At 40.8% G+C, this 13,406-nt stretch overlaps 1 protein-coding gene across 6 annotated transcripts in view; it reads left to right on the top strand.

Annotated features, from left to right (window-relative positions):
• CCDC141 (coiled-coil domain containing 141) overlaps positions 1-13,406 on the top strand; it is a 219,691-nt gene that overhangs the window by 61,154 nt on the left and 145,131 nt on the right. For all 6 annotated transcript variants that reach the window (XM_070475945.1, XM_070475947.1, XM_020903873.2 and 3 more), the window contains exon 5: positions 7,864-8,117. In XM_070475945.1, coding sequence (XP_070332046.1) covers positions 7,864-8,117 — 254 coding nt within the window. The remainder of the gene's footprint in view (positions 1-7,863; positions 8,118-13,406) is intronic.

Genomic DNA, 13,406 nt, shown 5'->3' on the forward strand with positions numbered 1-13,406 from the left:
GAAAACTTTTTCTAAGCTCTCAAGAATCACAATTCCACCCTCCAGTTTTCCAATGGCCTTTTTATAATGGACATAATGCCTAAAAAGCTTCCTTACAGGAACAATCATATTATGACTTCCTTTATCTTAAATTTCTACATATATTTTAAATGTCTGAGATGTAGGTACTTTGTGGTCTATTATACTATTCAGTATTTTCTCTACATTTGTATAATTTAAAAATACTCATTGAATAAGTTTAAGAAACACTATCACATTGTGTAACATTTGGAATATTTAAAAATATATTTGAAAGAAATATCACCCATGTTGTCAATGTCAAAATGTTATGTTGATGCTTTTTAAAAATTGCCCATTTGAATTTTAACAAGTTTTAAATTCAATTTGACTTGTGTATACCCCTCATTGATCCATCTTGACTTTGTTATTTATACTTCATAATTAGGTATTATTAGTATAATATATACTTTAATATTGCTTTTTTAGATATAGTGCCAATTAACCAAAACAAACAAAAATTTATTCAATATCTAGAAGGCTCACATCACAGGGTACTGTGTTGTAAGTAGGGTTTGTATACACAGAAAAACACAGTCTTTAAGTGCACTATAGAGATTTTATTTTTTGAACGTCATGATATATCTAGACAGTTTACCCTTGAGGAAAATACATCACTTTGTGTGATCAAATGTTAGAATAAATAACTAGAAATACATAGTTCAGTTCAGTAACTCAGTTGTATCTGACTCTTTGCAACCCCATGGACTGCAGCACGCCAAACCTCCCTATCCATCACCAACTCCTGGAGTTTACCCAAACTTGTGTCCATTGAGTCAGTGATGCCATCCAACCATCTCATCCTCTGTCGTCCCCTTCTCCTCCTGCCTTCAACCTTTCCCAGCATCAGAGTCTTTTCAAATGAGTCAGCTCTTCACATCAGGTGGCCAAAGTATTGGAGTTTCAGCTTCAACATCAGTCCTTCCAATGAACACCCAGAACTGATCTCTTTTAGGATGGACTGGTTGGATCTCCTTGCAGTCCAAGGGACTCTCAAGAGTCTTATCCAACACCACAGTTCAAAAGCATCAATTCTTCAGTGCTCAGCTTTCTTCACAGTCCAACTCTCACATCCATACATGACTACTGGAAAAACCATAGCCTTGACTAGACGGAACTTTGTTGGCAAAGTAATGTCTCTGCTTTTTAATATGCTGTCTAGTTTGGTCATAACTTTCCTTCCAAGGAGCAAGCGTCTTTTAATTTCATGGCTGCAGTCACCATCTGTAGTGATTTTGGAGCCAAAAAAATAAAGTCAGCCAAGTTTCCACTGTTTCCCCATCTATTTGCCATTAAGTGATGAGACCGGATGCCATGATCTTAGTTTTCTGAATGTTGAGTTTTAAGCCAACTTTTTTGCTCTCCTCTTTCACTTTCATCAAGAGGCTCTTTAGTTCTTCTTCACTTCCTGCCAAAGGGTAGTGTAATCTGCAAATCTGAGGTTATTGATATTTCTCCCGGCAATCTTGATTCCAGCTTGTGCTTCATCCAGCCCAGCGTCTCTCATGATGTACTCTGCATATAAGATAAATAAGCAGGGTGACAATATACAGCCTTGGCGTACTCCTTTCCCTATTTGGAACCAGTCTGTTGTTCCATGTCCAGTTCTAACTTTTGCTTCCTGACCTGCATACAGATTTCTCAAGAGGCAGGTCAGGTAGTCTGGTATTCCCATCTCTTTCAGAATCTTCCAGTTTATTGGGATCCACATAGTCGAAGGCTTTGGCATAGTCAATAAAGCAGAAATAGATGTTTTTCTGGAACTCGCTTGCTTTTTCGATGATCCAGCGGATGTTGGCAATTTGATTTCTGGTTCCTTTGCCTTTTCTAAAACCAGCTTAAACATCTGGAAGTTCACGGTTCACATATTGTTGAAGCCTGACTTGGAGAATTTTGAGCATTACTTTGGTAGCGTGTGAGATGAGTGCAATTGTGCAGTAGTTTGAGCATTCTTTGGCATTGTATTTCTTAGCGATTGGAATGAAAACTGACTTTTTCCAGTCCTGTGGCCACTGCTAAGTTTTCCAAATTTCCTGGCATATTGAGTGCAACACTTTCACAGCATCATCTTTCAGGATTTGAAATAGCTCAACTGGAATTCTATCACCTCCACTAGCTTTGTTCGTAGTGATGCTTCCTAAGGCCCACTTGACTTCACATTCCAGGTTGTCTAGCTCTAGCTGAGTGATCACACCATCATGATTATCTGATGAAGATAATCATGAAGATCTTTTTTTGTACAGTTCTTCTGTGTATTCTTGCCACCTCTTCTTAATATCTTCTGCTTCTGTTAGGTCCATACCATTTCTGTCCTTTATTGAGCCCATCTTTGCATGAAATGTTTCCTTGGTATCTCTAATTTTTTTGAAGAGATCTCTAGTCTTTCCCATTCTGTTGTTTTCCTCTATTTCTTTGCATTGATCACTGAGTAAGGCTTTCTTATCGCTCCTTGCTATTCTTTGGGACTCTGCATTCAAATGGGTATATGTTTCCTTTTCTCCTTTGCTTTTCACTTCTATTCACAGCTATTTATAAGGCCTCCTCAGACAGCCATTTTGCTTTTTAGAATTTCTTTTTCTTGGGGATGGTCTTGTTCCCTGTCTCCTGTACAATGTCACAAACTTCTGTCAATAGTTCTTCAGGCACTCTGTCTATCAGATCTAGTTCCTTAAATATATTTCTCATTTCCACTGTATAATCATAAGGGATTTGATTTAGGTCATACTTGAATGGTCTAGTGGTTTCCCCCACTTTCTTCAATTTAAGTCAGAATTTGCCAATAAGGAGTTCATGATCTGAGCCACAGTCCGTTCCCAGTCTTGTTTCTGCTGACTGTATAGAGCTTTTCCATCTTTGGTTGCAAAGAATATAATCAATCTGATTTCAGTGTTGGTCATCTGGTAATGTCCATGTGTAAAGTCTTCTCTTGTGTTGTTGGAAGAGGGTGTTTGCTGTGACCAGTGAGTTCTCTTGGAAAAACTCCATTAGCCTTTGCCCTGCTTCATTCTGTACTCCAAGGCCAAATCTGCCTGTTACTCCAGGTGTTTCTTGACTTCCTACTTTTGCATTCCAGTCCCCTATAATGAAAAAGACTTCCTTTTTGGATGTTAGTTCTAAAAGGTCTTGTAGGCCTTCATAGAACTGTTCAACTTCAGCTTCTTCAGCATTACTGGTCAGGGCATAGACTTGGGTTACAATGATATTGTATGATTTGCCTTGGAAATGAACAGAAATCATTCTGTCATTTTTGAGATTGCATCCAAGTACTGCCTTTCGGACTCTCTTGTTGACTATGATGGCTACTGCATTTCTTCTAAGGGATTCCTGCCCACAGTAGTAGATACAATGGTTATCTCAGTTAAATTCACCCATTCCAGTCCATTTTATTTCGCTGATCCCTACAGTGTTGACATTCAGTCTTGCCATCTCCTGTTTGACCACTCCCAATTTGCCTTGATTCATGGACCTAACATTCCAGGTTCCTATGCAGTATTGCTCTTTACAGTATCAGACCTTGCTTCCATCACCAGTCATATCCGCAACTGTGTGTTTTTTTTGCTTTGTCTCTGTCCCTTCATTCTTTCTGGAGTTATTTCTCCACTGATCTCCAGTAGCATATTGGGCACCTACTGACCTGGGGAGTTCATCTTTCAGTGTCCTATCTTTTTGCCTTTTCATACTGTCTGTGGGGTTCTCAAGGCAAGAATACTGAAGTGGTTTGCCATTCCCTTCTCCAGTGGACCACATTTTGTCAGAACTCTCCACATAAACTTTTTAAAAACGTTAAGGTGTAAGAAACTGACAGAGAAAACGTAGAGGACAATTTATCCACTTCAGGGGCCTCAGTGGTAGAAGGTGACAGACTGACCATGGTCTAGGTGCATTTTGCAAGTTGACCTGGGCTCAGGAGGCTCCATGCCTGTGGTACCATGATCGTGGTTATACTGTTTGGGCAGAAATTGAAACAGAAAACCAGAAAAAGATTGCAAATGAAAATTGTGGGTAGTTATGTGTATTTTGTGGTGATTAGAACAGGTTGGCCTGACCTCCTGTCAGTCTACAATACCCTGAGCCTGGAAAGCTCTGCTTCCTTCTCTTATTTGAAAAGTCTAGTGTGTAAGAGCTGGTTAATGGAAGGAAGAAAAGCATATGGCATGTGTGCAAACCCCACACCTGCCTGTACTTCCTGGATGTGTGTAACTGTTCACAATACCATTCACAATCTTCAGTGTAAAGGAAATATGCGTACCTATACATGGAGAATCAGATGTGCTATTGATTACATTAAGACTCTACAAATCAAATCTCTTCAGTTTGATAGGCAAGGACTTCTATAATCTCTTTTCACCCCGTTTTTGAGTTCTTCCTTTCCCTTCTGCATAACAGTTTTTTCTAGACAGATTTTTTTTTCTTTTCTGTCCCTGCTTCTCCCATTTTTTCATGTTTGCTTCCACTTCTCCATGTGAGAGATGTACTTTAGTTTCAATCCGCTCCTTGAGATTTCTTTTCTATGTGATTTATCTTATTCCTCGTCCTGCTTCAAGAATATGGTTGTTTTTGTTGTTTGTTACTTTGTATTATTAGTTCTCAGTCAAATTGCCCAGTGTATCTAACCCCACCTTTCTTGCTCTGAGCAGATAACATTATCTAATATTTATTGGACAAATCTAGGTCATGTAGCATAAACCGTTTCAAATCCTTTCCTTTTAATCTCAGAATATGTCAGTTTCTCTTTAGCTCTCAAAAAAAGGTGTCAGTGAAGAGTCAGTTGGCCCAACCACCGCAGTCATGGTTGCGTCGTTAACGGCCAGATGCTAGAATGCTAAAGTAGAGAGCCACAGTGCAGTGAGAAGAACCCAGAGCTACTGACTAGAATATGTGGCTTCAATGGCACCCCACTCCGGTACTCTTGCCTGGAAATTCCCTGGGGACAGAGGAGCCTGGTGGGCTGCAGTCCATGGGGTCGCTGCGAGTCGGACACGACTGAGCGACTTGACTTTCACTTTTCACTTTCATGCATTGGAGAAGGCAATGGCACCCCACTCCAGTGTTCTTGCCTGGAGAATCCCAGGGACGGGGGAGCCTGGTGGGCTCCCGTCTATGGGGTCGCACAGAGTCGGACCCAACTGCAGCGACTTAGCAGCAGCAGCAGCAGCAGTCCACTTCTGGGTTTCCCAAATTTGCCTGCCAATGCAGCAGGTGAAGAGACCCAGGTTTGATCCCAAGGTCAGGAAGATTCCCTGGAGTAGGAAATGGCAACCCACTCCAGTATTCTTGCCTGGAGAATCCCGGGGAGGAGCCTGGTGGGCTACAGTCCATGGGGTTGCACAGAGGCGACACGACTGAAGTGACTTCGCACGCACAGTCCCTCTCGATAGTGTTACATACTTACTCTCTGGGTACCCTTCACTGTTCTCCCATCTGAAAATAAAAAGCCATGTCTTCAACTCTGCTGATGGTTTATCCTTATTTTTCTTCTAGCCACAAATGTTTCAAAGATTGTCCTTTCTTGTTGATTTCACTTCATCATTATTTCCTACTTCTCAACCTGGTAACCTGGCTTTTGTTTCTATTACTTATCCATCTCAAAACCCCAAGTCTTCCCAACATCTCTTTTTTGTATCTCTGAAGGACTGCTGATCTCTGGCATCTTTAGTTCTCATAATTCTTCCCCCTTTTTAATACGTTTGATTTCAGTGACTTCTCTGGTGGCTCAGACGGTAAAAGCATCTGCCTACAATGTGGGAGACCCAGGTTCAATCCCTGGGTCAGGAAGATCCCCTGGAGAAGGAAATGGCAACCCACTCCAGTATTTCTTGCCTGGAAAATTCCATGGACAGAGGAGACTGGCAGGCTATAGTCCATGGGGTTGCAAAGAGTTGAACACAACTGAGCGACTTCACTTTCAAGCAAGCTTTCTACAAAAATTATTGAATATCTCCCTGTGCCAGTCACTACTCTAGTGCTAAGGATAGAGTCATGACCCCTGTCCTCATATTGCATTGGAGCCTTGTGACAATAACAGACATTAGTCAACTAACGTGACATATAAATATAGAACTCTAGCTGTGATAAGAGCTGTGAATGAGAGGAACATTGTGTTATGGGAACACTGAATAGGAAGATGTGTTCTAGTCTGATTTCTCCTTTGAGAAATTGAGCATTGACTAAGACTTGAAGTATGCATAGAGTAAACGTAGAGAAGTAAGGGAAAGGAGAATGGTGTCCCTGGCCAAGAACATAGTGAAAACTCCTGGGGCAACAGGGAGTCAACTGTGTGTGAGGTAAAGAAGATATGGATGAAGGTAAAGAGATTGAGACCATCTGAAAGGAAGATAGGGACCAGACCGTGCCAGAACTGAAATCATGTTAAGGGGTCTGTCCTTAATTCAAAGACAATGGGAAGCCATTGGGATGGGTGTGTGTGTGTGTGTGTGTGTGTGTGTGTGTGTGTGTGTGAGAGAGAGAGAGAGAGACATACTGTGTTTAGAAGCAATCTTTCTGGCTAATATATGGATTGAAGAGGAGATGCAACTAAGAGATGACTACACAAATTCAGGGAACAGATGATACTTTCTGTTGTGGATATGGGCTTCCCAGGTGGCACAGTGTTAAAGAATCTGCCTCCTAAGGCAGGAGACACAGGATCTTCCTCCCTGGGTCAGGAAGATGCCCTGGAGGAGGAAATGGCATCCCACTCCAGTATTCTTGCCTAGAGAATCCTATGGACAGAGGAGCCTGGCAGGCTACAGTCGATGGAGTCTCAAAGAGTCAGACTTGACTGAACACATGTACACACAAGTTCAGGGAACAGATGATGCTTTCTCTATTGGGGATAGAGAAAAATAGATGCAGGAGACAGAAAGTGAAATTGACAGGTCTCAATAGAGATGAAATTAGGGTGAGGGATATGTCACGCTTGTCTGCTGGGTTTCTGACTGTGGAGAGTGGATAGTTTCCCAGTTGCTCTTCCAGTCGATCCCTAAGTGAGGTTGCTCTTGCAGTGCTACTCTCAGCTCCCTCTTCTACACTCTCTCCCTTGGTGACCCTTTAATTTTCAGGCTTAAGCTCCCATTTCGACAAGATGTTGCCCAAACCTAAAATGCTATTTACTCCAGAGAGCACAAGTTGGTGGCCCATTTGCCAGAGAGCCATGTTCTGTTTATCCTTCAGTATTCTTTTTAATTTAAAAATACAAATTACAAAACATTTAAAAATCAGAAACTTTTACAAAAAAATCCATATTTATAACTCTCTAAAATTTGGAAACCCCGTCAACACTGAACCCATTTTCTCTCATGTCCACAGTTGATTGGCACTAGTGACAGCTGATCCTGTGAGTCTAAGCACGTATTTTCCACTTTGCCATAGTCTCTGGCATCTGGGCACCTGGCCAGCACATCCACTGAGCTCTTGTTTGGTCACTGCAGGCATTGGCTTTGAAACCTCAGATTTAGTCCAATCACCTCAGGATGTAGAGTGTGCCAAGGAGAGTAGGCGCCTTAACCAGCATCATACCCTAAAAACGAACTCAACCAGTGCTCAAATCTCAGAGTCTTTCCTCTCAGCTGTACTGATTTATTCTAATGCTGAAAACTTCAGCCTCCTATCACTTGGCAGTTGGCATCATAGCAATTGTTAGGCTGAGATATCTGACCAGTTCAATCAGAGACATTTTATGTTTACATATTTGAATCCCTTATTTTCAATAGAGATTTACATATATTTAAATGATATGAAAAGTCCAACTGTTAACTATATAAAAGCTTGCTCATATCACTGCTGTTTGTTTGTTTGTTTCTCTAGAACTCTTAGAACGATCTCTAGCCCTTTTAAACAAAAGTCAACAACTCACTGACTTCATAGAAAAAACCAAGTGTGATGGACCTAATGTAAATGCTGAGATGATTCAGGGAGCTCAAAACAGCTGCCTGAAGATCAACAGTCTTCTTGAACTTCTCCAAGACAGGAGGCGGCAACTAGACAAGTACCTGAAGCAACAGCAGCAGGAATTGAGTCAGGTTCTGCAGATGTGTCAGTGGGACCAACAGGAAACTCAGGTAACCCGACGGGGCGCTGATGGTATCCTGACCTTGGCTAGTGAAACTGGCTTGTTATGTGGATGATCACTGTCATGGTCAAATCCTTTGGTCTTTGATCCAAAGTACCATGTTGTTTTCCCAAGTAAGTAATATAAAAACAAAGGTTCTATTTCTTCTCATTGTAATCCTCATTTTTTTTTAAATGGGAGGATATCCACTAGCAGTTGTGAAAATAACTAGGTCCTATTGTTGGATTCGCTTTCTTGTTTCCATCCAGGTCACTACTTTTAGATACATTTTTTTGAAATTGGGAAACGTTCATTGTGGTTTTCTTGAATGTTGGAGATGTGCGATGGTGCTGAATTGTACTAGATTGTTGCTAATGCCAGTGAAAGTCTATCAGCCTAAAATAGAGATAATGTTCTTAGAGGAGCAGTCCAATACCAATGAAGAAATATAACCTTGGCCTATGGTTGGATGCTCAGTGGTTAGAGGGGTTTGGAGTGGGAGGGTGATGAGCTACAGGCTTGTCAGAGCTCATTACCCAGACTATCGGCCCAGCGCTGGTTATTTGTCACTCTGCTGGCTGTACGTTCCTTGTGTCCCAATCACTTGAGAGTAAGAGTGGATAGAACTTTTTGCAAAACCCCAGCTCAAATAGCTAGGATATTTATTGCTATGTTTATAACTGCCCCAGTCCCATGCTTTAACCCATACAGATTAAGTGGAAGGAATTTTTAGGGAGAAATGATGTGGAAGTAGGTATCCTGGTCTAGATGCATAAGAAAGATGCATACTTTGTATTATTGCTCTGGTCTAAACTGGAGAGATTGGCATAACAAATATGAGTCCAGGAGAACTGGTTCTTTCAAGCTGGAAAAATGAGGATTTAAATGACAACTAACCTTTCCGGTAATACTTACTGAGTACCCACTCTTTGCGGTACTGCTGTGCCTAGTCGCTCAGTCATGTCTGACTCTTTGTGACCCCATGGACTCTAGTCTTCCAGGCGCACCTACTGTATACCAGGTCCTACTATAATACTGGGGATACACAACATACAAGATTAAGTCTTTTTCCTCTAGTGATTTTCCTTCAGTGCATTTCCTTAGGAATTTTCCTTCTAATCCTAAGCACTTTCTAATGCTTATGTCAATAACCTCAGCACTATTGACAGCTGGTGCTAGGTAATTCCTTTGGGAGGCTGTCCTGGGCACTCTAGTGTGTTGAGCAACATTCCTGGCCTTCTACCTATCAGATGCCAGTAGAATATACGCTAGTTGTAACAACCAAAAAGGTCTCCAGAAATTGCTAAATGTCCCCTGGGGGGCAAAGTTACCCCCAGATGACAACCATGGTTCTAGTGCTTTTTGTTGTTATTGTTCAGTTGCTAAGTCACGTCTGACTCTTTGTGACCCCATGGACTGTAGCCCTCCAGGCCCCTCTGTCCATGAGGTTTGCCTTCTAGAATACTGAAGTGGGTGGCCATTTCCCCTTCCAGGGGTACAATAATAAATAAATGAACAATGACAAGTGCTATAAGGAAGATTAACTAGGGCAGTGAACTTTGCCTTTTGTTGATCTACTTTTAATCAGAGAAGGAATCACAGAAGGCCTCTCTGAGGAGGTGTCATTGAACAGACACCCAAATGCAGACACCACCAGACACATAGTCATCTTGCATTTTGTCACCTCCTCCTCTAAGTCACTATACATGTCTCAGCCCATCTCCACTTTCATCCCTTTTGCCTTGGCTACCGTTTGCTGTCCTGCTTCTGCTGTACTTTGCCTGCTAAGCCACAGCCCTTCCCAGTTTAGTTCTTCCCCCACCACACCTTTACATGCTCACTACCCAGACTTATTTTGTCTAATGCAGTAGTCTTTAACTGAGAATTCTGGCACAGCAAGGGATTTCCTGGTGGCTCAGACAGTAAAGGGTTTGTCCACAATGCAGGAGACCCTGGTTCAATCCCTGGGTCAGGAAGATCCCCTGGAGAAGGAAATGGTAACCCACTCCAATATTCTTGCCTGGAAAATCCCAAGGATGGAGAAGCCTGGTGGGCTCCAGTCCACGGGATCGCACAGAGTTGGGCACAACTCAGCGATTAACACTTTCACTTTCACTTTCTGGCACAGCAAGGGAAAATTAATGCTCAGGACAAGAAAAAACATAAAGTTGTTTATCAGAGAACCGTTTCCAGAGTTCCTTGACCTCCCCATTCTATAACACTTTACCCCTCTCTTTCTCTTTGTCCTTCTCTTTCTCCCCTAATCCTGACCTGAAGCCATGTTCCCAGAGATGCCGTTCACTTAAAAATAAACTTCTTATTTTCTTTCTATTGAATTCATAACGCCTAACCCCTACCTCTAGTGCTTCCAAGAATACATTAAAAGCTCCTCTAACTTTATCGTGTAGAGTAGTTTATCCCTTTTAAACTACAACCTCTCTTATCCAGAGACAGTCTATCTGCAAAGAGGCTTTCAAAACACAGAACAGTTTCCCAAGAATGAAAAAGCAGCTACTGTTAAGTTTTATTTATTTTTAAGGTAGTAATTTTGCCTTTCTGCTTTGAGACTATGACAATAATCATTCACTTATCCTCTGCAGTAAAAAATAAATAACCACATGAAGATTCAAAATGAACTATCTAATCTAGTCATGTGCTTAAGGGAAATCTAGATACCATGCCAACCCCAGAAAGCATAAAGATGTCTTGATAATAACTAAAGTAAGAGATTACAGAAGGTTTTTTGATTTGGTGAATTCTCTAGCTTACATTGCTTCATATTTGGGGGGAAGTGTGTGTTCTTTTTGAGGGAGTGCTTTTTAAAATAAAATTTATTTACTAGAGAAGTTTTAGATTCATAGCAAAATTGAACAGAAAGTACATGATATCCTCTGTTCCCACACATGCACAACCTCTCCCCCTAACAACATCCCCCAACACAGTGGTACATTGGTTGTAATTAATGAACCTACACTGACACATTATTATCATCCCAAGTCCATAGTATTCACTAGGGTTTACTCTGGGTGCAGTACATTCTATGGGTTTGGAAGAATATGTAATGACATATATCAACCATTTAGTACACAAAATATTCTCCTGCCCTAAGAATCATCTGCGTTCCACCTATTCATTCCACTCTGCCTAATCCTTGGCAAAAATGGATCTTTTTACTGTCTCCATAGTTTTGCCTTTTCCAGAATGTCATATTACTGAAATTTTATAACGTGTAACCATTTCAGATTGTCTTTTTTTGCTTATTAATATGCATTTAAGATTTATCCATTTTTTTCATGACTTGACAACTCATTTCTTTTTAGCACTGAATAATATCCCATTGTCAGTCACCTACTGAAGGACAACTTGGTTGCTTCTAAGTTTTGACCATTATGAATAAAGCTGTAATTAGTATTCCATGTGCAGGTTTTTGTATGGACATAAGTTTTTAATTCATTTGGGTAAATACCAAGGAACACAGTGCTGGATAATATATGCTAAGAGTATGTTTATAAGAAATAGCCAAACTGCCTTCCAAAGTGGCTGTACCACTTTCGACGAGAGTTGCTGTTGTTCCACGTCCTGTCAGCACTTAATGCTCTCAGGGTCTTAGACTTTGGCCACTGTGATAAGAGCATAGCAGTATCTCATTGTTGTTTTAACAAGTCTAATCTTTAAATTGGAAATAATAACAATTCACAGACTTGTTCTAAGGATTAAATTCAATAACATGTGTAAAGCATGGAGCACAATGCCTACCCTTTTAAAAGATGCTTAATAAATACTATTTTCTTATCATCACTGTTCTTGGATATACCTTACAACTTATGAATTTTTTCTCATTTCATTCCTATTCATTCCCCCGGGTTTAGCATTACTATTGTTATATGTGTCTAAGTCTCTTTAAACTGTTTAGTTTTTAGAGGCTTCCATAGGTATCAGTTCATTTGCTCAGTCGTGTCTTACTCTTTGTGACCCCTTGAACCGTAGCATGCCAGGCCTTCCTGTCCATCACCAACTCCTGGAGTTCACCCAAACTCATGTCCATTGAGTCTGTGATGCCATCCAACCATCTCATCCTCTGTCGTCCCCTTCTCCTCCTGCCCCCAATCCCTCTCAGTGTTAGGGTCTTTTCAAATGAGTCAGCTTTTCGTATTAGGTGGCCAAACTATTGGAGTTTCAGCTTCAACATCAGTCCTTCCAATGAACACCCAGGACTGATCTCCTTTAGGATGGACTGGTTGGATCTTCCTTGCTGTCCAAGGGACTCTCAAGAGTCTTCTCCAACACCACAGTTCAAAAGCATCAATTCTTTGGTGCTCAGCTTTCTTTATAGTCCAACTCTCACATCCATACATGACTACTGGAAAAACCATAGCTTTGACTAGACGGAACTTTGTTGGCAAAGTAATGTCTCTGCTTTTTAATATGCTATCTAGGTTGGTCATAACTTTCCTTCCAAGAGTAAGCATCTTTTAATTTCATGGCTGCAGTCACCATCTGCAGTGATTTTGGAGCCCAGAAAAATAAAGTCAGAAAAAAATAAAACCATAGGTATAGTAAGGCTTTAAGAATTCACAGTTGTGGTTACAAGAACCAGGCTTTCATTTAGACTCGACTCTTAATAGTCTAGAACCAAAATCAATTTAGTTATTATCTTAAGGATAAATTTTATTTTCAGTAAACCTGGTCTATTTCCAAAATATACAGACAACTCATACAGCTCAGTATCAAAAAAAAAAAAAAAAAAAAAAACAAGAAAACAACCCAATTAGAAAATGTGCTGAAGATCTAAATAGATATTTCTCCAAAGAAGACATAAATCTGGCCAACAGCCACATGAAAAGGTTCTTGCTCAGCATTGCTAATTATTAGAAAAATGCAGATCAAAACAACAGTGAGGTATCACCTCAAACAAGTCACAGTGATTGTCACCAAAGAATCTATAAATAGTAAATACTGGAGAGGATATGGAGAAAAGGGAACCCTCCTACACTGTTGGTGGGAGTGTAAAGTGGTTCAACCACCATGGGGAACAATATGGAGGGTCCTTAAAAAACTAAAAGCAGAGTTATCATGTGATCTAGCAATCCCACTTCTGGGCATGTATCTGGAACAAACTATGATTTGAAAAGATACATGCACCCCAGTGTTCGTGTTGTTCTGCCAGTAAGTCTTTGTGACCCTATGGACTGCTGCATGCCAGGTTTCCCTGTCCTTCACCATCTCCTGGAGCTTGCTCAGATTCATGTCTATTGAAACCTTGAAGCTATCTAACCATCTCATCCTCTGCTGCCTTCTT

The sequence above is a fragment of the Odocoileus virginianus genome, chromosome 13 (genome assembly GCF_023699985.2).
Source record: "Odocoileus virginianus isolate 20LAN1187 ecotype Illinois chromosome 13, Ovbor_1.2, whole genome shotgun sequence".
NCBI classification, from domain to species: Eukaryota; Metazoa; Chordata; class Mammalia; order Artiodactyla; family Cervidae; genus Odocoileus; species Odocoileus virginianus.